The sequence below is a fragment of the Brachycentrus maculatus genome, unplaced genomic scaffold (genome assembly GCF_059751285.1).
Source record: "Brachycentrus maculatus isolate JH-2025_06_01 unplaced genomic scaffold, ASM5975128v1 h1tg000043l, whole genome shotgun sequence".
NCBI lineage: Eukaryota > Metazoa > Arthropoda > Insecta > Trichoptera > Brachycentridae > Brachycentrus > Brachycentrus maculatus.
In genome coordinates this window covers 673,208-697,765 of record NW_028280797.1, presented here as the reverse complement: position 1 = coordinate 697,765, position 24,558 = coordinate 673,208, and the positions used below count along the sequence as shown (strand labels likewise).

Sequence of the window (24,558 nt, the reverse complement as noted above, 5' to 3'; positions counted from 1 at the left end):
CAAGCCACGTATTGAACTTTTTACTGTGCAACAGATCATTTTATGTAAAACCTGAAGGTTTTTTCTCCATTTGAAAAATATTTAGTATATTTTAAAAAATAATTAAACAATACCCTTTCTTCAAAATGCAAAAACAACACATTCTGCCGTGTACCGGGTAAATATTAAGTTAAAAACATGCCTCTTTTGCTGGGATATAGTTCATTTTCAGGTCATTCTGAAAACATGCACAACTGAAAATTGAGGATTTTTGATTTATGACGTTCTTGAGAGGAGTGAGCGATATCTCCATATCTCTTTCACATACAGATTTTCCAGCTGACATAAGAAACTTGTCTCGAAATAATTGATGATAAAAAAAAAATCAGTATGATATAAAACGATTAATTTTACTGCTTTTAATTATTACGTTTGATTCGATATGCCTCATTAGTATAGGCAATAACGAATTATCCTTACTCTAGTATAGATAACGATAAGAAAATCAATATACAGATAAAAATATGTATAAATCAATTCAATATATGTATCTTTATATTTCATATATTTCTATATTTCACATAGAAGCAAAGGAAGACCAAGGAGAGCTTGGCATGATCGAGTATTTCAAATACTGAATGAATATTGAACGAGGATATGCATGAATGGGAAAGAGACGTAGACTGTTTGCGAAGGTAGATTTAGTGTGGCGCTCTACTCTCTCTGCCTACGCGGAGTGACTTTTAGTTAGATAGGTTTATATTTATATATATATATATATATATATATATATATATATATATATATATATATATATATATATATATATATATATATATATATATATATATATATGTATATGTATATATATATATATATATATATATATATATATATATATATACATATACATATATATATATATATATATATACATATATATATATATATATATATATATATATATATATATATATATATATATAACAAATTTATGAGGCGAATGTTAGTGGGAAAAGAAGCAGAGGAAGACCGAGAAAAACATGGCACGATCAGGTATGCCAAATACTTGAAAGTGGTCAGGTTAGGAGTCGTAACAATCGGCGGGTATGTATGAGGAGATGCATGAACGTGGAAGAGGCGAAGAATGGTTGCAAGGACAGAGTGGTGTGGCGCACTATTCTCTCTGCCTACCCCTGCGGAGAAGCGGCGTGATGGTTAGTTAGTTAGTTAGTTTATATATATATATATATATATAAATATATATATATATATATATATATATATATATATATATATATATATATATATATATATATATATATATATATATATATATATATATATATATATATATATATATATATATATATATATATATATATATATATATATATATATATATATATATATATATATATATATATATATATATATATATATATATATATATATATATATATATATATATATATATATATATATATATATATATATATATATATATATATATATATATATATATATATATATATATATATATATATATATATATATATATATATATATATATATATATATATATATATATATATATATATATATATATATATATATATATATATATATATATATATATATATATATATATATATATATATATCTATCGACGCGGATCTGACTTGGGAGGATGCAAGGGAGCTGGCAGCCGACAGAAAAGCCTGGAGACAGTTTGTGGACTCCATATGCTCCACCTAGGGAGCGGATATGGTTATTATTATTATTATATATATATATATATATATATATATATATATATATATATATATATATATGTATATATATATATATATATATATATATATATATATATATATATATATATATATATATATATATATATATATATATATATATATATATATATATAAAACACAGTTTAACAATACCATACGAGTATAATTATTGTCACTTAGTTTGAACTTGAAACTTTTATGTAATTAACATGATTAAAAATACGTCACTGGAATTTTGATCAAACACAGCTTATATAAAAACACATTCGTAACACTCTCCTGCTAAAGTCAGACACGGACACATTGGGATCACTCGATAACGACGCACGGTCAAAAATGAAAGTGAAAAGAGAGAGAGGATGAAAGTTATCGGGAGAGATCGCGGACGGGGAGTCGAACGCGCGTACCGGCAGTAGAGAGCGCCACACGACCGCTCCGCGATGGCGTCACGACTCGACTGCGCTCGGCTGGTGATTTCGTGATTTGTTTAGCTTAGTGTCGAATCTCAGCTAATGGTGAGAGTGATCGGGCGACTTGGAGAGTCGAATGATAATAACCGAGTCTTATTAAGAGTCGAATGATAATAACCGAGTCATTTTAAGAGTCCAAAGATCAAATCATTTTAAGCCTTTGAGGTCCAATGGCGGGTGTCACCCGCCCGAGCTAACTGTCCTGTGAAAAACGCGGTAACTTTCTTATTTCTTCATAAAAAAACTATACTTATACTACCATATGTTGTAAAATAAATGAAGCTTGCCTACAAACAAAGAAAAAAATAGCCGATAAAACAGATTTCTACTTGAAATTACGTAACTAAATTTTTTTTTTTACAAATAAGTCAAATAATAATAAACGAGTCGTTTTAAAAGTCGAATGATAATAACCGAGTTATTTTAAGAGTCAAATGAGATGTGGTATGCATCGAATAACGTGTCATAGTATATTTTAAGAAATATTGGTATTTACCAAGTAAAACTTAAATTAAAAATGGATAGATTTTACCACAAAGTGACTGCCAAGTCAATCAATGAAATGAATGATAATAAACCTAGGAAAAGAGAATAGAACGCCATACTAATGTCTTTACAAAAAAGCCTCTTTTTCATTCATGCTACTCATACATACCCGCCAATTATTTTGACTCCAGGACTTACCACGCCCGAGTACTTGAAATATTTGATCATCGCAAGTTTTCCCCGGTCTTCCTCAGACACCTATTTTCGACTATACTTGACTCATAAATTTGTTTCACTGCACTCATTCGTTCCACATGTCCAAACAATCTCAACACACATTTCTTCCTTTGATGGATAGTGCTCATCTCAGCCTTGCACCCTTTCCTTATATCACCATTGGAACATCTACCATACATGGTTTTGCCACACTGAGAGATGGCATTCCGACTGCATTCAGTCTACTTTCATCCATCTTTTGCCGACTCCATGCTTCACTTCCATACAAGAAATACAAACCAAGAAAGAGTAAAGAATATAAACGAAAAACAAAAAAGTTACAATTATCGACATTCATTCAAACCCTTATCCACACCCCAATGGTGCATAGGGCACTGCATCATATAAACGCAGTGTTATCTTGATCGTTAACACACGAAAGAAAGGTGATCAGCCCTCCGCTTCCGGTACCAGTCCAAGGTAATATCGAATAAATATAAGAGTGAAAAAAAGCACTCATATTTGTTTGACCCTCCCCTGGGATTCGAACTCGGGACCTCCAGTACGGTAGCCGAGCGTGCTGACCATTACACTACGGAGGCGGACACAATTACTCATTAGTCGCATCTTTATGATTCGAATGAATAGATTAATCAAATAACTCGATTTTTTTAATCGACACAGCCAACGCTATCTTACGATATTGTTATTGTACAAGACACTAAGCTTGAGCAATAGCTCGGAGGAAGAACGGTGTAAGTAAATTATAATACCAACAAAAAATTGACCGTTGAAATTGTTGAAGGACATTGGTGTGTGTTGATTGAATAAATTAATTTAAATTACATATGAAACTTCCAGACTAATTGTCGTCACAATATATGAAAAAAAAACTGTTTTCAATGTTTAAACGTCGTTACTATGTATGAAAAAGCGGTTTAAAACTTTGTGACTTTGTAAGAAAAAGCGTTTTAAAACGTCGTTACTATAATGAAAAAATGGCTTTAAAAGTTTGATCGTCGTAATTTTGTATGAAAAAGCGGTTTTAAATGTTTATTCGTCATAACTATGTATGAAAAAGCGGTATAAAACGTTTTAAATGTTTAAACGTCGTAACTATATCGCTCACTCCTTTCAACAACGTCATATATATTAAAAATCGTCAATTTTCAGTTGTGTTTGTTTTCAGGATGCCCAGAAAATGTACTATATCCCGCAAAAGCGGCATATTTTAAACTTAATATTTACCCGCTACTGGGAAGAAAGTGTTGTTTTCGCATTTTGAAGAAAAGGTATTGTTTAATTATTTTTTTTAAATATACTAAATATTTTTGAAATAGAGAAAATAAAATCAGGTTTTACCTAAAAAGATCTGTTGCACAGAAAAAAAATTAATAAGTGGCTTGATATTTATTTTTAATACATTGTATTATATGTTTAAACTTTAAAACCGTTCTCCTGAAAAATCAAGTTTTTTTATTCATGACGTACTTGAAAGGAGTGAGCGATATGTAAAAAAAAAATTAATTCAGGTTGTTTAAAACCAATAAAACGGAATTTGAAAACAATTGAATTATGACCTGGCATTTGGCTGGCTTAAGTGATCACTTAATTCACTTGTGTAATGTTCACTATTATGCCATTACTGAAAATCCATAAAGCATTTTTTTAAATCATATGCGATATTTAGATACAAAAGGAGACTTGACTGCCATCTATGAAATATAACCTTAAATACGTCTGCACTAGAGGTTTATCACAAGAAGTAATGTGTTTTTATGTAATTCTAGTTATTTTTTTTAATTAGTGCAATATGTGTCAAGGATTGATAATAATTCTAGCTAAAAATTAGATTTCAAAAGCTGCGTTATCAGCTGGTTTAAAGAGATTTTTTAAACTATTGATAGTGACGATATTACAAGATAAAATATATTATCTCAACAGTTTGTATACAAGACAATAAACTGAAGAAATTAGACTTCAAACCTCATAGCAACAAAATTTAATCTGATGTATATCAACTGCTTGATGGGTCGTAGCTCTTTATGAGCATTCGGCACACAGTGAGTGACATCTTTGGTAATGACCACCACCCATTTGGCACACAATGTGTGACGAATTCGGTAATGACCACCGCATGTTTGGCACACAACCTGTGACACTTACGGTGATGCCCGCCGCACGTTTATAGCACGTCAGTCTGTGACACATTCGGTAATGACCACCGCACATTTGGCACACAATCTGTGACATCTTCGGTAATGACCACTGCACATTTGGCACACAATGTGTGACACTTTCGGTAATGCCCGCCGCACGTTTATAGCTCGTCAGTCTGTGACACATTCGGTAATGACCACTGCACGTTTGGCACACAGTGTGTGGCACATTCGGTAATGCTCACCGCACGTTTGGCGCAAAATCTGTGACACTTTCAGTAATGCCCGCCGCACTTTATAGCATGTCAGTCTGTGACACATTCGGTAATGACCACTGCACGTTTGGCATACAGTGTGTGACACATTCGGTAATGCTCACCGCACATTTGGCGTATAATCTGTGACACATTCGGTAATGCTCACAGCACCTTTGGCCCACAATCTGTGATATACTCGTTATTTTAAATTTAAAATTTACTTAGTTAAACATGGAACTGGCAAAGGAAGGATGAAAGCAGAGTGAACGCTGTTAAAATGCGCTCCCTCAGACGAATGTGTGGAAAAATCATTGTATGACAGATTTAAAAACGAAGATATAAGAAAGGAATGTAAGGCTGAACGAGGAATAATTGAAAAGATTAGGAAGAGTTCTTTGCGGTGGTATGGACATGTGGAGCAAATGGATAGCGAGAGAATGACTAAGAAAATATATGTGGCAGAACAGAACGAGGACGACCAAAAAAGGCACGATCAGATCAATCAGAAACTAAAATCTGGCGGTGTCAAAGGTCTGCGTAATCGGAGGGCATGTATGAATAGATGTATGGATGTGAAGCAGACGAGGAGTGTATGTCAGGACAGAAGAGTGTGGCGTTCCATCCTCTCTGCCTACCCCTGCGGCGAAATGGCGTGATGGTAGTAGTAGTAGTAGTTGTAAAATTTACTTAGTAAATAGCAATATTAAGTAAAACTAAAATTAAAATTGGATAGATTTTACCACAAAGTGACTGCGGAATCAATTAATGAAATTATCCTCAGTAATTTATTTCACATTTTGTGAATTTCATGTTGAAAATCTTTATAAAAACACATCAGTCAAAGGGTTAAAAAAATGAGAAAAAATCCATAGCATAAAGGATGATTGTATTTGGATAATATCAACACATAGCGGGTTTCAATGAATATTATTACGGAAAATAACTTACTTCCTGGGACAATGGGTGACTCTTCATGTTTATATTACATGATTGTCAAACAAAGGGAGCATTAAACAGGAATTTGTGGTATTTCAAAAGAAATATATATATATTAATAACTAACTAACCATCACGCCACTTTCCACAGGGGTAGGCAGAGAGATAGAGAGAGAGAGAATAGAATTAAATTTATAATTTTACAACATTTTGAGTGTGTCCAAATACTTGTTCACAAATCTGGATTATCTCCAATTACAGGAGTTATTTTCATATTATTTTTTGAAATCTCATCAAAGATGAAGAAGAATATGGAAGTAATAAATTAAACCCTGAAGAGGGCAACAGGTTGTTGCCGAAACTAGTTGGTTAGTAAAAATGTGAGTGGATAAAAACACAAAGTCTTTTTATTTCTCGAAAAAATATACCTTTTCTTCAAAATGCAAAAACAACATTTTCTGTCCTGTAGCGGGTAAATATTAAGTTAAAAATATGCCGCTTTTACTGGGATATAGTACATTTTCTGGGCATTCCGAAAACACGCACAACTGAAAATTTACGATTTTTGATTTATGACGTTCATGAAAGGAGTGAGCGACGTGTAGCATTCGCCATTCTACCCACGATTGACAACCACACCACTCAAATTTTTGGGGATATGTATGACTTCTATGTCATACATATATGATCTGTCTTATGACGTTCCATGATCAAGTACACAACAGCCTTCTATGATTGGATTCAGAAAATAAAAGCATTCTTGTGATTTAGAAAATAGAAATGACTGTGTACCAACCGTGGGTTAAGAGTAGAGAAAGCAAAATGTTTTTGTGAACTTTTAAATGCATGTAATATACTCACGCAGTGGATGGTGTGTCACACTCCTCCATTGTTGGAAAGAATTCTAGAAAGAAAAATAAATTAATACATATCGCTCACTCCTTTCAACGTCATAAATAAAAAATCGACAATTTTCAGCTGTGTATGTTTTCGGAATGCCCAGAAAATGTACTATATCCCAGCAAAAGTATATTTTTAACTTAATATTTACTCGCTACAGGGCAGAAAGTGCTGTTTTTGTATTTTGAAGAAGGGTATTGTTTAATTATTTTTTTAAATATACTATATATTTTTTAAATGGAGAAATAACCTTCAGGTTTTACCTAAAATGATCTGTTGGACAGTAAAAAGTTCAATGAGTGGCTTGATATTTATTTTTAAGACATTGTATTATATTTTTAAACATTAAAAACAATCTCCTGAAAAATCAAATTTTTTTTATATATGACGTTGTTGAAAGAAGTGAGCGATATATGTACCACACTGGGAATATCTTTGTGACTTGTACGAGGATATGGCATATATTCAACGTATGAGGAGCTGAAGAGGGTGGTCCATGATAGACTAGAATGGCAAAGGATTTCAGTAATTCCTTCTCTGTCCAAGCGGCCAGACTATGGAATGAATTACCTCTCCGCGTAAACAAATGCACCTTCTCTAATAACTTTTAAGAAACGTCTGAGACATTACTATCTATCATTAGAATCCTAACTATCCATCAAACCTCCTCCCTCTACCTCCTTCCCTAAACTCCCTTTTTCCTTTGCCCTCCTTATTATCATCTTAAAAATAATATAAATAATAATCAAAATTCATCGGGTACGTCGGAGGTATTTTGTGAATGTCGGAAACAAATTTGCGTATAAACGGCGTGTGAAGAGTGCGCGAGAAGCGCAACACTATATTCGCATCTCACTCTTGCATACTTGCACCGTGCAAGCGTGAGGAGCTCAAAGCTCAATGTTCTCAGTCTTCCTCGCTAGCAGCAGTCGGCAGTAGCTCTTGGGCTTGCACCTAGAATGGACGTATGCTTATTCCGTGAGCGTTGCCAGATGGTTTTTTTATGTTTTCAGCAAATAAATCTAAATTATTATAATAATTTACTTCATTTATATCATAATTAATTAAGGGGATTAGCTATGAATGTCCGTATTTTTAAAAATTTAAAATAGCTAATTCTTTATTGCGTAGTGACTACCCAACACCAGAACGCCCGTTTTTGTTTTAGCACCGTAACGGAAAGGATAAGACACGCCATAATCAAAATAATGAATATTTCGTTTATAATAACACGCGTTACTGTATGCAAATATTTTCGCAAACTTTTTGCTGCATAAAAATAACAACTGTTGTGTAAATCAAACCATGTCAGAATGTTTACTTTGTCATATAAATATGGTAATACATTTAACCCTTCCCTAACTGTGCCAAAAATTTCCACGCGTTTCGGTGCTGTGTAGTCAATCTTCTTCTTCTTTTAACCCTTATCCGCACCCAATGGTGCATAGGGCACTGCATCGTAAAGAAGCAGTGTTATCTTTATCGTTAAATACACGAAGGAAAGGTGATCAGCCTTCCGTTTTCCCTTGTACATAATAATAATAAAATAAAATAATGAAAACCCTTATCCGCACCCCAATGGTGCATAGGGCACTGCGTCATATAAACGCAGTGTTATCTTGATCGTTTACACATGAAGGAAAGGTGATCAGCCCTCCGCTTCAGGTACCAGTCCAGGGTAGTATTGAATAAATATTACAGTGAAAAAATCACTTATATTTATTTTACCCCCCTTGGGAATCGAACCCGGGACCTCCAGAACGGTAGCCGAGCGTGCTGACCATTACACTACGGAGGCGGTTTTTAAATAAATAAAGTTTAAATTAATAAATAAAATAAAAAAAATGTGTAGTAGTTACACATCACCGAAAAGGAAGGGTTAAAACAGATACACATAGCATAGTTATGTATGTAAACACAATGTATTGTTTTTTTTTTGACATAGCATCAAAATTGAAGAAGAAATTGGAAGTCTGGGCATTTACGGGGCTGACGACCGTCATAGGCTGGTTTAAGTGATTACTTTACACACGTGTAGACATTCACAACATTTTGAGTCGGTTTCTCCACTCAGGATTTATTTTACCATATTCTCTATATCATTAATATATAAAGCAACATTTTGAGTGTGTCCAAGTACCTGTTCACAAAATCTGGATTATCTCCAATTACGGGAGTTATTTTCATATTATCTTTTGACATCTCATCAAAGATGAAGAAGAATATGGAAGTCTGGGCATTTACGGGGCTGACGACCGTCATAGGCTGGTTTAAGTGATCACTTTTCACACGTGTAACATTCACCAACTCTACCCATTATTGACAACCACACTACTCAAATTCTTGGAAGTTCTATATAAATGAACCAATTCAGAAACATTGTTCTTGGATCACTAGAACTTCACTAGAGACATCTATTGGTGAGATGATATTCCATTTTCCATATTCTTCTTCATCTTTGATGAGATGTCAAAAAATAATATGAAAATTAACTCCTATAATTGGAGATAGTCCAGATTTGTGAACAGGTATTTGGACACACTCAAAATGTTGTGAATAAGCCCGCAAATTACTTCTTTTCTATACATAAAGTTTAAATAAATGTGTGGTAGTTACACATCACCGAAAAGGAAGGGTTAAAACACATACACATAGCATAGTTATGTATGTAAACACAACATATTGTATTGTTCACTTCAAACTTTGAACGATCAAATGACACATTGGGAACAATGGTATATAATATTATCTATAATAAGAAAAAAATGCACGAGAAGTCATTGTTCGAGTGCGCCAAAGGGCCAGTAAAACAAATATAAATCTAGGTTAAAGTATGTGTCATTATATTCGCAATAATGCATGCTGAAAACGGTTTTAAGGCTACATGTTTATATTTAACTTACTAAGTGATGTATTTTGAAGAGTTTCACTATACCCGATGTGACATTTTAGTTTTAATTTTACTTATCTCAAATGTCCCGCAGCTGTCAAAAATACACTGTGTTACAAGGCGCGAGACAAAAGTTTTGAAAAACATTGATAAGATAGTGTTGCTATTCTAAATAAAGTTTATTCTTAATATGAAAGTATTGTAAAAGGGTAGGTAACCTCTAAGTAATATTTATCAAGGACTAGTACATATATATTATATCTAGATGTTTGACTGTGTTTTGGGATATGCATAATACCTTTGAATCATCATTTGATATTACTCAATAGAAAACTTGATAGACAAGAAGAGTGAAACAATGATTTAGACATACTCAAAATATTTATTGTAACTGCAGACAATTAGTAGAATTCCATATTGAATTGTTGGGTAATATATCCAAAATAAAACAAGGTTTGTTGGATTGAATTCTACATTTTTTATATGTTAATACGTGACGCATTTCGTCTTCTTAGGACATGATAAAATACTTGATGAGTGTTTTATAATGTCCTAAGAAGACGAAACGCGTCACGTATTAACATATACAAAAAATGTAGAATTCAATCCAACAAACCTTGTTTTATTTTGGATATATTACCTTTCAATTCATACTCAAAATGTTATGAACACGAGTAAAAGTTACAACGAAAATTTTAATTGCTTAAAATCATGTAACATTATCGCACTGATTGGTAAACGTACATCCCAACTAGTAAATTTAACACGATCTTGTTATCTTCTTCCTAGGTTACAATCTTTGTGATGATCGGTTTGCTTTTTTCATGGTCACACTTTACTCCGCTTTATCCTCCGCTTGTCTTCTCAATTCGGTGTACTCGCCTCAGCACATGTTGGGGTCTATTTAGATTAAGCGGGGTCGTCCTCTGTAGTTTGTGCCTTCGTACATGCCTTCTGCAATTGTAAGAAGCAGGGCTGGGTGATTTTTTATTATGAACTATCGATTTGGCTCGTTGTTGTGTTACTTTATACAGTTAACATCTATACTCCCTAAACCTTGAGACCTTGTTATGTTTATTCTAAAACTTGTATTTAAATGTTTTTGGGTTCGAATAAAAAATAATTTAACCTCTTAAAAACGCCATCAGCGTTCTTTTAACTCTGTTAATAATTTGCATAAAAATTATCATTCTAAGTTTTTGTTTTCACAGAAATCTTTTTTTAGACATATTTCACTTATGAATTTCTGAATTTTGTTAGAAAATGAAAGTTTGACAAATATTTTTTTTTTAATATTTATAAATACATATGCATATCAAACAAGAGTAAAAAATCGATTTGGGGGAAAAAATAAACTGTGTTTTTATACGTCACACTTTATATGCGCAAAGTTAGCAACAAAAAATCTCTTCATATTGCAACACTATTGAAATGTCAAAAATAGCGACTGCTAACTAGCGAGTTTGTTTTGTGGGCGTTTTGTGACGTAATTTACTGTTTAGGAAATAGCGAATAATTAGAAGTGAAGTGCACGCCCGTCATCTGGTAGATATTCCATCAACATGACGACTCCGCGCCCCAAATCTCCCAAGACACCCGTGTCCGCGAAGAAAGACGACAAGGAAGAATCGTTCTGGGACAAAATCGGAACTCTGGGAAGGAAAAAACGCATAAAGGAAGGTATGTTAACCTGCTGCTTCCGTCTAAGGAGTTATTTAACCTAGGGTTTAAATACATCCGACTCCTACGCAAAAAACACAGGTTTTTTCTATCAATACACATGCGATCATCCCTCTTCAGAAATTACATCGTCGTATTTTTATTCAAAACATAAATCGTGAAAATGAATACATTCGCTGAAAATTGTTTTTGATTTGCCTGTAAATTATTTCTGACCTCTGATATTCATTCTTCCATCATTGAGTGGGACAAATGGAGTTCTCTCATATTTTTTTTGGTGTATTTTTTCGAGTTTGTAAGGCAAAATAAATAATTATGCACAATACTTCACAATACTTATATTTCAAAAAGAAAGATGGACAAAAGCACAAGCCAATCCAAGCCAATCATTGTTTTATCACATTAACTGAAGTGCCGTGACGGTAAAATTCCGTAGAGTGCACAAACGCCCTTAGTGTTGATATACATATCGCTCACTCCTTTCAAGAACGTCATAAATCAAAAAACTTGTTTTTCCAGGAGAACGTTTTTAAAGTTTAAAAATATAATACAATGTTTTAAAAATAAATATCTAGCCACTTATTGAACTTTTTACAACGCAACAGATCTTTTTAGGTAAAACCTGAAGATTTTTTCTCCATTTGAAAAATATTTACTTTATTTCAAAAAATAATTAAACAATACATTTTCTTCAAAATGCAAAAACATCACTTTCTGTCATGTAGCTGGTAAATATTAAGTTAAAAATATGCCTCTTTTTCTGGGATATAGTACATTTTCTGGGCATTCCGAAAATATGCTCAACTGAAAATTGACGATTTTTTATTTATGACGTTCTTGAAAGGAGTGAGCGATATGTGTCGCCTAATTTCAAAATCCGCCAGATCCATGTAAGCCGATTTTTCAAAAAATGCAAAATTCTCCGGGTAATATTTAAGTTTAAAAGATTTGTCTGTCTTTAGAAAACATATTATGAAGTAGAGGATTTTCGCATTTATTTGGAATTTTTTTCAGTATTAAAAAATACAATGAGACACAAACCGATGATGACGTCATTTTAATTTTTGACCTATCCCCGCTCTCTGATTGGCCGATATGGGTCAGAAGGCAAGTTCCATGAATACAGGGGAATTTGAAATACAACGCTGTTTTTAAGTATTTTTTTAGCAGGGTTTTCAAGTGTATAAATATTTTAAACAATAAAACTCACAATTGGCATTCCTATAGAATATTTATTTTAAAATCTTATAAAATTGGATCTGGGGGAGTTTAAAAGTGGGCGACACATATGCACTATTGTGTGATGGAGTTAAAATGTCATTTTTATTTATATGTTTGTGTTATTTTTCAGTGCAAGAAATCCAGGCGGAGGGAAAATATGCCATAGACTCTCCGGGAAATCCCACTGCTCCCGAAATACCCCCCGAGGATTATGCATTGAGTAAGTACGACCTTTTATTAATGTTTATTTTATCTCTATAAGGGCGAAGACTGACCGGAACATTTCGGCGTAGCGTAACACGTTACGTTGCGAGCATTCAGGCAGTCAGTACACGGAGCCGAGCGCTCCATCCATAGTTTGGGATGCTCGCTGATGCTCGCCGCCAGCGATGTTACGACGTTATGTTACGACGAAAAGATCCGGTCAGTCTCCACCTTAACCGGATCCACACGGCTCGCATAACCGTATGTGTTTTCATAAAGCATGCCCCATACGCGGCTGACATAACCGTATGTGTTTTTACTTTGCTCCAAGTTTCGAACCTCAGTTCAACTTGGAGGGATTTTTTCATAGTGTGGAATTTATGATAAAATAATACGTAAATCCTTGGCCTTATGACATCTGCTGAAATATCTGACTAATAATTTGTAACATCACAAGGATAAATTAAAGAACAGATCCCTGATTTTTTTCGAGGTCGGTAATTAGTCCGCGCCATAATCATGCCCTATATCTGTCTCACTCTCGACGCTACGCATCGCCAGTGGGTAAGAGTGACACACTGCGTGCTTTGATTTATTTATGTTACGATCTTATTTGTTTATATTACTATATATTTCAAGAATAATGTGACACGAGTGTATTATAGAGTACCAAAAAGGCACAATGAATCCCATTGAACGTTTTTGTTTAGGAAAATAAATCGTTTCTTAACTAAATACATGATAAAAGTAATCATTCAAAAAAGGGCAAAATACCGCCGCGCACGGGCGTCTCTTAGGAACAAAGTTAACGCGGTTAAAAGGTTAAGAGTACCGAAATCACTGCAGTCAGTCCCCACCTTTGGTCACATTACACAATAGGTTTATTGTTGAAATTGTAAAAGAAAAACATTTGTTTTTTTACCACTTGAGTTTAATGTATTATGATGACTAGTTTCGGAAGCTATGCTTCCATCTTCACTTTTAGATCAATTTGAAATGGTCATATCTTTTTTTTAACATAACATAAATTATTTACATTTATTTAAATAACAATTTTAAACATTTTTTTTTAAATTGCAGAGACCCACCAAGCAACCTTGTGTGTCTTGTCCGTGGAGTTCTTTTTGAATACATTTTTAATTGTTTGTAACCATTTTAACCTAATATACGCACAAAAAAGAGAGAAAAATTAAGAATATAAACATTTTACAATTTTCATAGAATAAACTCTTGATCATTTACCCATTCCTTTATTTTGCCTTTGTTCCATATTTTATTTTGACCTCTAACCTCCGTCGGTAAAAAATTAAAAATGTTCGGAACAATATATTGCAGTGTTGGACTCCCATATTTATTGTTAATTTTGGGAATCTCAAACTTTACGACCGTCATAGCCTTTGTTTAAGTGATCACTTTACACACGTGTAATATTCACCAATTCTACATGCTTGACAACCACACTACTCAAATTCTTGGAAGTTTTATACATATGAACCAATTTTGAAACATTCCAGGATTCGGACCTCACATACTAAATAAAAGAGTTTCTGCTCAGTAAAAAGCTTCTTTTCATCTCACCAATAGATGTCTCTAGTGCTTCTTGGAACTTCTATATGTATATGGTTTAATTTTGAAACATAGCGCAATCAAATCACTCCCATATTTATTGTTAATTCCTGGGACTATCAAACCTTCGTTGTGTGTAAATCGTGTATCATGATTGTGTACTAGAAGATTTCTATATTTTTGTCTAGTTTGTTGTTCAACGATGCTTTTTGTTGCTCTCTCGCCGAACCCTCATCAAGTTGTGTGTTATCGCAGACGACAACGAGGAGCGCTCCATCATCCAGCCGCGCTCGCTGGACGACCCCGGCCTGCGCCAGCTGGTCCGCGTGCTCACCGAGTGGGTGAACGACGAGCTGGCCCCGCAGCGCATCATTGTGCGGGACCTGGAGCAGGACCTGTACGACGGGCAGGTGCTGCAGCGGCTCCTGGAGGCGCTCAGCGGCCGTAAGCTGGACGTGCCCGAGGTCACGCAGTCCGAGGAGGGGCAGCGCCAGAAGCTTGGCGTCGTGCTGGCCGCCATCACCACGGTAGGCTGGCTTGATAATTCTCATCCGCTTGGTGTTTCCTCTCAGGACTTTGGGTTTAAGGGCAGATATAGAGCGTGGTGCTGGCCGTCATGACAGTAGGCTGGCTTGATAATCCTCATCCGCTTGGTGTTACTCCTCAGGACTTTGCGTTTGGACAGGTACAAAGCGCGGGGGATTGGCGTCTTGATAACCGTTAACTGCTTGGTATCCTTCTTTAGAATTTTGGGTTTAAGGTTAGATACAGTACGCGTAGTGCTGGTGACCTCACGCATCACAGAGTGGTGTGGCGTTCTATGCTCTCTGTCTACCCTGCGGAGAAGCGTCGTGATGGTTAGTTAGTTTTGATGCTGTGAGTCAAGTTGTATCCGCGGGTATAGCCGGACATCCGCGGTGACCATTCAAGACATTAAACTTTGTCCTCGTGCTCCCCAGGCCCTGGGCCAGCCGCGCTGGACCGTACAGAAGTGGAGCGTGGACTCGGTGCACTCCAAGAACCTGGTCTCCATCCTGCACCTGCTGGTGGCGCTCGTCAGGCACTTCCGCGCGCCCGTGCGCCTGCCCGAGAACGTGAGCGTGGCCGTTGTGGTCGTCAAGAAGGACGCCTCCAACCAGCTCTCGCACAGGTGACAAAAATACCAATTTAATTTGGATGTGAAATTTTTGTACATTTAAGGATATACAGAACTTCGTCATGTATAAGAGTTTCTGCTCAACAAACGGATTCTTTTTATCTCACCAATAGATGTCTCTAGTGAAGTTCTAGTGATTCAAGAACAAGGTTTCTAAATTGGTTCATATATATAGAACTTTCAAGAATTTAGAATTTAGTGAGTAGTGTGGTTGTCAATAATGGGTAGAATGGTGAATGTTACACGTGTGTAAAGTTATCAGTTAACCAGCCCACTTGACAGGCTCTGTCTGGGTATTTACCCAGACTTATTCCATTTCGTATATTAACACATTGTTGTCGGGCGGTTTTGTTCATCAACTGGGACCCTAATTACACTCTGGCAGTCTGCCGCCCGACCCTCAGTATACTAATCACAAGTAGCCGCAACACCCAATTCCCATCTGTACAATGTTTGCAGGCGTCTCTCGCGCTCTACCTAAAGTAAGCAAATAGAACGCTCGCAAGCGTCTCCCGCTCTCTACCGACAGTATGGAAAAGGACCCTAATTATACTCTGGCAGTCTGCCGCCCGACCCTCAGTGTACTAATCACAAGTAGCCGCAACACCCAATTCCCATCTGTACAATGTTTGCAGGCGTCTCTCGCGCTCTACCTAAAGTAAGCAAATAGAACGCTCGCAAGCGTCTCCCGCTCTCTACCGACAGTATGGAAAAGGACCCTAATTATACTCTGGCAGTCTGCCGCCCGACCCTCAGTGTACTAATCACAAGTAGCCGCAACACCCAATTCCCATCTGTACAATGTTTGCAGGCGTCTCTCGCGCTCTACCTAAAGTAAGCAAATAGAACGCTCGCAAGCGTCTCCCGCTCTCTACCGACAGTATGGAAAAGGACCCTAATTATACTCTGGCAGTCTGCCGCCCGACCCTCAGTATACTAATCACAAGTAGCCGCAACACCCAATTCCCATCTGTACAATGTTTGCAGGCGTCTCTCGCGCTCTACCTAAAGTAAGCAAATAGCACGCTCGCAAGCGTCTCCCGCTCTCTACCAACAGTATGGAAAAGGACCCTAATTATACTCTTGACAGTCTGCCGCCCGACTAATAGAGAAACAAAATGTCTTAATAAACATAAAATAATAATAATATTACAAATAGGAAGCACTGGTAAATACACGTCTCCTTCGCACACTATCAGCGAGCAGCGAGAGAGAGTGAAACACAACGTTTACATTTATCCATTATAACATGGAGAAGAAATGCTGAGAAAGTACACACTTCAAGGTGGATAACAATATATTAAATAAAGCTATACATTCAAAAGCATTGGCTAACATGTGAAGCCGCGGAATGGGAGAGAACATGGCATTGTTTGCGTTATGTACAAATACTGGGAATACAGATTTTTGCCTAGTACCTCTTGGACGCACGCTAAGCTTTATTTGATTTAGGAGATCAGGGCTGTTAAGAATTTTATATAACAGGACCAAATCAGTAATTACCTTTCTATCACGAAGATTTATTAATTTTAGCCGTTTCATTATGCAATTATAATCTAACTCAACAATGGGTAATAATAATAATAAAACCCTTATATGCACCCCAATGGTGCATAGGGCACTGCTTCGTATAAACGCAGTGTTATCTCGATCGTTTACACATGAAGGAAAGGTGATCAGCCCTCCACTTCAGGTACCAGTCCAGGGTAATATTGAATAAATATTACAGTGAAAAAATTACTTGATTGACCCCCCCTGGGAATCGAACCCGGGACCTCCAGAACGGTAGCCGAGCATGCTGACCATTGCACTACTGAGGCGGACAAAACACAATGGGTATATTTACTTTAAAATTAATGTATCTAAGGAAGTTGTGTAGTTCTCTCTCTACGCTGTCAGCGTGTTACAGCATAATGAGGAGACCAGACTGTGGAGCCGTATTCCAACTGACTCCTAATTAGGGCAACATACAGGGACTTCAATGCATTAATAGATTTGAAATCTATGAATTAATTTTAAATCAAACACAGATTTTTCGAGTCTACTAAGTTGTATTTTATTAACAAAAACACATAAAAAATTATATTGTGACAATTGTTTCGCCTTGTTAGGGCATTATCAAACGAATGTGAAGATACCTACATCCCCCATTAGCTACTGTTGTCTCCCATAAATTATTGCTGCACGTGTTAAAACTGTCACTTAGAATTGTATAGCTACATAAGGACCGTAGTCCATTTGATCTTCACATTCGTTTGATAATGCCCTAACAAGGCGAAATAATTGTCACAATATAATTTTTTATGTGTTTTTGTTAATAAAATACAACTTAGTAGACTCAAAACATCTGTGTTTGATTTAAAATTAATACATAAATTAAAATGGAGTTCTACAAATTAAACGTCAAATCAATAAATAAATAGATTTGAAATCCCTTGTAACCCTAATCACAAAACCAAGAGTCTTAGAAGTTTTGTTTACCATCTCACTGATATGCGCTGCGAGTGACAATTTATCGTCAAAGGTTGAGAAATACATCCTTCAATGTGATTTCGAGGAACAGTTGTCCCTCTTCTTCCTGACTATTTTGTTGAATGTTTCCCCGCAGGACTGTCCAGGAAGACATAACGTCCACCTACGATGAACTGGGAATGCGATGCGAACGAGACGCATTCGACTCTCTCCTCGGGCAAGCTCCGGAGAAACTGCAGATCGTCAAAAAGGTGAACATCACTTTTGTATCTGTTTTCTTCTCCGTCTTATTCCCCATTACTGAGGGTTGTGACCCTTGCGGAAGCAATGACCCTTTTCCAGCTATCCCTTGACTGCGCTGCACGTAGCACTCCAACCACCTTAACTCCATCGGTCCATCGTGTGGGGATCTTCCTCTCCCTCTCTTCCCCTCCAGGCTACCCATCACAACTAGTCGATCCAGGCTATCCTCGTTGCCACGCGCAACGTGTCCAAAGAATTAGAGAATCCGTCATGTACAGATATTGACCAAAGTCAAGCCATCCGAGTGTAGTTCCTGGCGAATGGACTCGTTGGTGCGTCTAGCTGTCCATGGGATTCGAAGCATACGCCTCCAGCACCACAATTTTTCTCCTTTCTGCTGCTTTTATGGTCCATATTTCAGCAGTATAGAGAAAAATGGAGTGGACCAAGTCTGTACACGAAATCTGTACTTTACTGCAAATGAGCAATATAATAATATATATCGCTCACTCCTTTCAACAATGTCATAAATCAAAAATCGTCCATTTTCAGCTATGCGTGTTTTCGGAATGCCCAGAAAATGTACTACATATATCCAAGCAAAAGCGGCATATTTTTACCGTATCACCAGATCATCCACAGCATAGCCTTGTGTGTTAAAGAAGGCATTGTTTAACTTGCACAAAAGGCTGTCGACTACGATGGACCATAACAGAGGTGACAATACCTCTCCTTGTGGGCATCTTCTCGCTATTCGAGCAGCTAAAGTTTTGTCTGAGAGTGTTGTCTTGACAATTCTATTTGAAAGCATCGCCTCGATCCAGTTAAGTATCGTTTGGTCAATGTTTCTTTTCAGTCACGCTTTTCAGTATGACTTCCGTTGAGGTGTTACCAAAAGCTCCCTCAATATCTAAGAATGCACATAGGGCAATTTCCTTGTCCTCTATGGCTTTCTCCAGCCTGTCTGTCAATTCGAGCAGAGCGGATTCCGTAGACTTACCTGTTTGATAGGCGTGATGTCTAACATGTAGGGGTTTTATGTTAAGATATTTTTCCCTTATGTATAGGATACCTGATGGTTATTTATTTAGTTAGTAAAAAGCCCGCCACTGTACTTATTTCCTTTCTGTACATGAAGTTTAAATAAATAAATAATAATAATAAAACCCTTATCCGCACCCCAATGGTGCATAGGGCACTGCGTCATATAAACGCAGTGTTATCTGGATGGTTTACACATGAAGGAAAGGTGATCAGCCCTCCACTTCAGGTACCCAGTCCAGGGTAATATTGAATAAATATGACAGTGAAAAAATCACTTAAATTTATTTTACCCCCCTTGGATATCGAACCCGGGACCTCCAGAACGGTAGCCGAGCGTGCTGACCATTACAGATCTACCATTACACTACAGAGGCGGACAAATATAAAAATAAATAAATAAATTAATTAATGAATAAAATAATCCATTTAATTTTTTTGACTCCCCTGGAAATGGACAGCATTGATGACGGACTGCACTATGTTCCAGTCGCTGGTGACCTTTGTGAACAAGCACCTCGGCAAGCTGAACCTGGAGATCACGGACCTGGAGACGCAGTTCCACGACGGCGTGCAGCTGTGCCTGCTGCTCGGGCTGCTGGAGGGCTTCTTCCTGCCGCTGCACGAGTTCCACCTGACGCCGCAGGACTCGGCGCAGAAGGTGCACAACGTGGCGCTGGCCTTTGCGCTCATGGAGGACGTGGGGCTGGCCAGGCCCAAGGCCAGGCCGGAAGGTAAACATGGGTTTATTTCCACGTTGCACTCTTGGCGGGCTAGCGAATAGTACCACGGAGCAAAGGTCGCTAGTATTGTCCCCATTACACTCTTAGCGGCTTAGCGAATAGTACTGCGGAGCAAAAGACGCTAGTATTGTCCCCATTACACTCTTAGCGGCTTAGCAAAGGACGCTAGTATTTTCCCCATTACACTATTATTGGCTTAGCGAATAGTACTACAGAGCAAAGGACTCTAGTATTGTCTCCATTACACTCTTAGCGGCTCAGCAAATAGTACTACGGAGCAAAGGGAAAAAATTTGGGTTACTGAATCACGGTGAAGGATAAAACCTGAACCGGATTCGGAGGCATGTATACCCCCTATTTTACATGTCACACTCTTCGTATCCCCCTTATCTTACATGCCATATTCCTCATTTCCCCTTATCTTAAGGTGGAGACTGACCTCCACATTTGGTCGCAACGTAACACGTTACGATGCGAGCATTCAGGCAGTCAGTACACCGAGCCGAGCGCTCCATCCATAGTTTGAGATGCTCGTCGCAAGCGATGTTACGACGTTATGTTACGACGAAATTCTCTGGTCAGTCTCCACCTTTAATAATAATAAAACCCTTATCCGCACCCCAATGGTGCATAGGGCACTGCGTCATATAAACGCAGTATCATCTTGATGGTTTACACATGAAGGAAAGGTGATCAGCCCTCCGCTTCAGGTACCAGTCCAGGGTAATATTGAATAAATATGACAGTGAAAAAATCACTTATATTTATTTTACCCCCCTTGGGAATCGAACCCGGGACCTCCAGAACGGTAGCCGAGCGTGCTGACCATTACACTACGGAGGCGGACTCACCACCTTTACACACCATATTCCTCATACCTATTTGAACTCGTAATGAAGGTTTGCGTATTCTTTCAGACATTGTCAACTTGGACTTGAAGTCAACCCTTCGCGTCCTGTACAACCTCTTCACAAAGTACAAGAACTTGTAATCTCCAGGTGACCAGTCCCTCACCACGTGCCATCACCACTGCCTTCGCGTCGGTGTTAGTGGCCTAACACACTAACACGTCCATATATATGCGTGTACAGAATCTTACTTATTTGCCAGAGCTATATCAAACAGTGGAACTCCGGAAATCCTAACTAATTGGGGCCGTGGCCTGTTCGGATTTGGAAAAGTCTGGATTAGCCGAGAAATTAGTAATGTAAATGAAGTACTATATGATGTTGTTTCTTTTAAGTCATATCGCTCGCTCCTTTTAAGAACGTCATAAATCAAAAATCGTCAATTTTCAGTTGTGGATGTTTTCGGAATGCCCAGAAAATGTACTTTATCCTAGCAAAAGAGGCATATTTTTAACTTAATATTTACCCGCTACAGGGCAGAAAGTTTTGTTTTTGCATTTTGAAGAAAAGGTAGTGTTTAAATATTTTTTTAAATATACCAAATATTTTTCAAAATGGAGAAAAAACCTTCAGGTTTTACCTAAAAAGATCTGTTGTATAGTAAAAAGTTCAATAAGTAGCTTGATATTTATTTTTAATACATTGTGTTGTATTTTTAAACTTTAAAAACGTTCTCCTGAAAAGTCAAGTTTTTTGATTTATGACGTTCTTGAAAGGAGTGAGCGATATGTACATTATTTGCAACTTTTTACATTTCAAATATTACAGTACTTGAGGAGCATTACGGATACAGTTCTGTATACTTTATTAACTTTTTAATCATTTTTAAACAAAATTAGGTTGTATGTAATAATATAACGTCATGATAAATGTGTTCTTCAGTTTTTGCGTGTTTTTTTTAAAAAATTTTCCTACAAACGTTTTTCTTCAAAATCTCGTTTAGATTTCTGGGGTTCCACTGTATAATATAGGTGTTTTTTTTTGTTGTAAAGGTATACAAATTCAAATTTCCCGCAGTAAATTGATGGTGACACCCGCCGTGTGGCATGTTGCGCCATTTTGTTGAAACCTCGGCTCTGTCACATCGATGCCATTCAACTGAGGTATGAAGAAGTCAGTATTCATGGTTCTGTAGCGCTCTCCATCGACCGTAACATTCTGGCCGGCGTCATATTAAAAAAAATATGGGCCAATGATTCTACCTGCCCATAAAGCACACCAAAGAGTGACTTTTAATGGATGTAAGGACGTCCCGACAAAGGCTTCTGGGTTTTCTCCACTCCGAATTTGGCAATTCCGCTTATTGATATGGCCATTTCAAAAATGTGCCTCATCGGTGAATAAAATTCTGCGTTGAAAAAGAGGATCAAGCTGAATATTGTTTTCGGCCCATTCACTGAACCTACGACGCGCATAATGGTCATTCAGTCTATTCATGGTGTAATGGCAAAACGTACTGACTACAAATCAACTGTCAACTGTCAAATTGACAGTCTGTAGAAACAATGTCGCTAGTTTAAAATTAAACCTCAAAAAAAAAACATCCTTAAAACAAATAATATTTTTTTAGTTGTCATATTATGTAAGTAGATTTTTCTCAGATTCAAGTGTATGTATGACTTTTCTCTATATTTTCCTTTAAATGCTACATATTGCTCACTCCTTTCAATAACGTCATATATAAAAAATCATCAATTTTCAGTTGTGCATGTTTTCGGAATGCCTAGAAAATGTACTATATCCCAGAAAAAGCGGCATATTTTTAACTTAATATTTACCCGCTACAGGGCAGAAAGTGTTGTTTTTGCGTTTTGAAGAAAAGGTATTATTTAATTATTTTTTTAAATATACTAAATATTTTTCAAACGGAGAAAAAACATTCAGGTTTTACCTAAAAATATCTGTTGCACAGTAAAAAGTTCAATAAGTGGCTTGATATTTATTTTTAATATATTTTATTATATTTTTGAACTTTAAAAACGATCTCCTGAAAAATACAGATTTTTGATATATGGCGTTGTTGAAAGGAGTGAGCGATATAATATAATATAATTATCATATTTGTGCCTTAAATACTAACTAAACTGCCTCTAAGAGATAAAATAACTGTGTAATATTTTTATAATTTATAGTTTTGTTTTTAAACCAAGTCTATATTTAGATTAAGTTTGTTCTTCGGGAGAAATGAATATATCGAATAGATTTGTGAAGTATTTATATTTTTAAATTGTCTTTAACTAAAACCAAATAAACTAATATTTTTTCTAATTTTTTAAATTTATTTTTACCTGGTACAAAAGTTATACTCGGTGTGAAGACCAAATGCCACCTATACAACGCCTGCATGGCTCCTGTTCCCTTATACGGCTGTGAAACATGGCACCTTACAAGGGTCCAGAGCAGCCGTGTACTAAGCTTTGAGAAAAGGTGTCTGCGGAGAATTTTAGGCGTGCGGTGGCTTGACTTTGTGAGGAATGAAGAGATAAGGCGTAGGACGCAGCAAATCTTGGTCACAACTGTTGTCAAGAAAAGGCGATTCAGTTGGCTTGGCCATGTACTCCGCATGCCTCCCGAGAGCCGCCATCAAGCTTGCCTCTTTTACAAGGCATCAGGTTCCCGACCACTGCTGACAATTCGTCGGCAGTTCTCGTCAGAACTTCGGGACGCGGATCTTACTTGGGAGGATGCACGGGAGCTGGCAGCCGACAGAAAAGCCTGGAGACAGTTGACTCCATATGCTCCACCTAGGGAGCGGATATGGTTTGATTAATTAATTAAATTGTTACATACGGTACTTGAACTTTGATGTGTTACTTGAGCCCAGTACAAAAAAAAAAATCTGTATTTGGTCTACAATAATGAACGTATTGACATGATTCATTGTTTCCCTGACAGGTGACACTTATTGTCACCATACTTCAATCGATACCACAATCTATATAATTTATTGATTCGGCATTAATCTGTGGAATGACATGATTATTTTATTAAAATTAAACACTTGAATAATCCACTTTATCGAGTTTTATTTTTATTTACGACTAGTTTCGAAAACGACAATTGTTTTCATCTTCTGGTACAAATTAAAACTAACAATTTTTACCACAATCTAAATATATTTTTGTACTGGGCTCAAGTAACGCATCAAAGTTCAAGTAGCCCCGTTCTACGGTACATAAAAGAATGAGAATCAGTATCAACTTGACTCAAACAGCATCATAAATATAATAAGTAA

The 24,558-nt window shown here is 36.5% G+C and overlaps 2 protein-coding genes across 8 annotated transcripts in view; one reads left to right on the top strand and one right to left on the bottom strand.

The window, feature by feature from the left end:
• Nucleotides 1-10,199, bottom strand: part of ATP7 (copper-transporting ATPase 1) — a 62,420-nt gene extending 52,221 nt beyond the window's left edge. For 2 of the 5 annotated variants that reach the window (XM_088277472.1, XM_088277470.1), the window contains exon 1: nt 1,929-2,234. Coding sequence is in view for 1 of the 5 variants with exons in the window: in XM_088277473.1 (XP_088133599.1) it covers nt 7,161-7,189 (29 nt within the window). In the remaining 4 variants the exon portion in view is untranslated. Of the gene's footprint in view, nt 1-1,928; nt 2,235-7,160; nt 7,204-10,102 lie in introns of those variants that run through there. The other 3 variants (XM_088277471.1, XM_088277469.1, XM_088277473.1) reach the window with 2 other exon arrangements.
• parvin (beta-parvin) lies at nt 9,969-23,591 on the top strand. Of its 3 annotated transcripts, none has more exons than XM_088277494.1 (8): nt 9,969-10,030; nt 11,592-11,769; nt 13,121-13,210; nt 15,016-15,287; nt 15,720-15,910; nt 18,525-18,639; nt 20,163-20,406; nt 21,333-23,591. In XM_088277494.1, exons 2-8 carry the CDS (start codon nt 11,652-11,654, stop codon nt 21,404-21,406), a joined length of 1,104 nt encoding a protein of 367 aa, XP_088133620.1. In that variant the 5' UTR covers nt 9,969-10,030; nt 11,592-11,651; the 3' UTR covers nt 21,407-23,591. The 3 variants fall into 3 exon arrangements, with proteins under 3 accessions (XP_088133620.1, XP_088133619.1, XP_088133618.1); XM_088277493.1 differs by having other exon boundaries at nt 9,979-10,298; XM_088277492.1 differs by lacking the exon at nt 9,969-10,030 and having other exon boundaries at nt 11,512-11,769.
• The last annotated feature ends 967 nt before the right edge of the window (nt 23,592-24,558 follow it).

Coding starts and splice junctions, on each gene's coding strand:
- parvin (XM_088277494.1), top strand. CDS start 11,652: ATGACGACTCCGCGCCCCAAATCTCCCAAGACACCCGTGTCCGCGAAG. Junction 13,211..15,015: donor CCCCGAGGATTATGCATTGA/GTAAGTACGACC, acceptor GTGTTATCGCAG/ACGACAACGAGGAGCGCTCC. Junction 18,640..20,162: donor AACTGCAGATCGTCAAAAAG/GTGAACATCACT, acceptor ACTATGTTCCAG/TCGCTGGTGACCTTTGTGAA.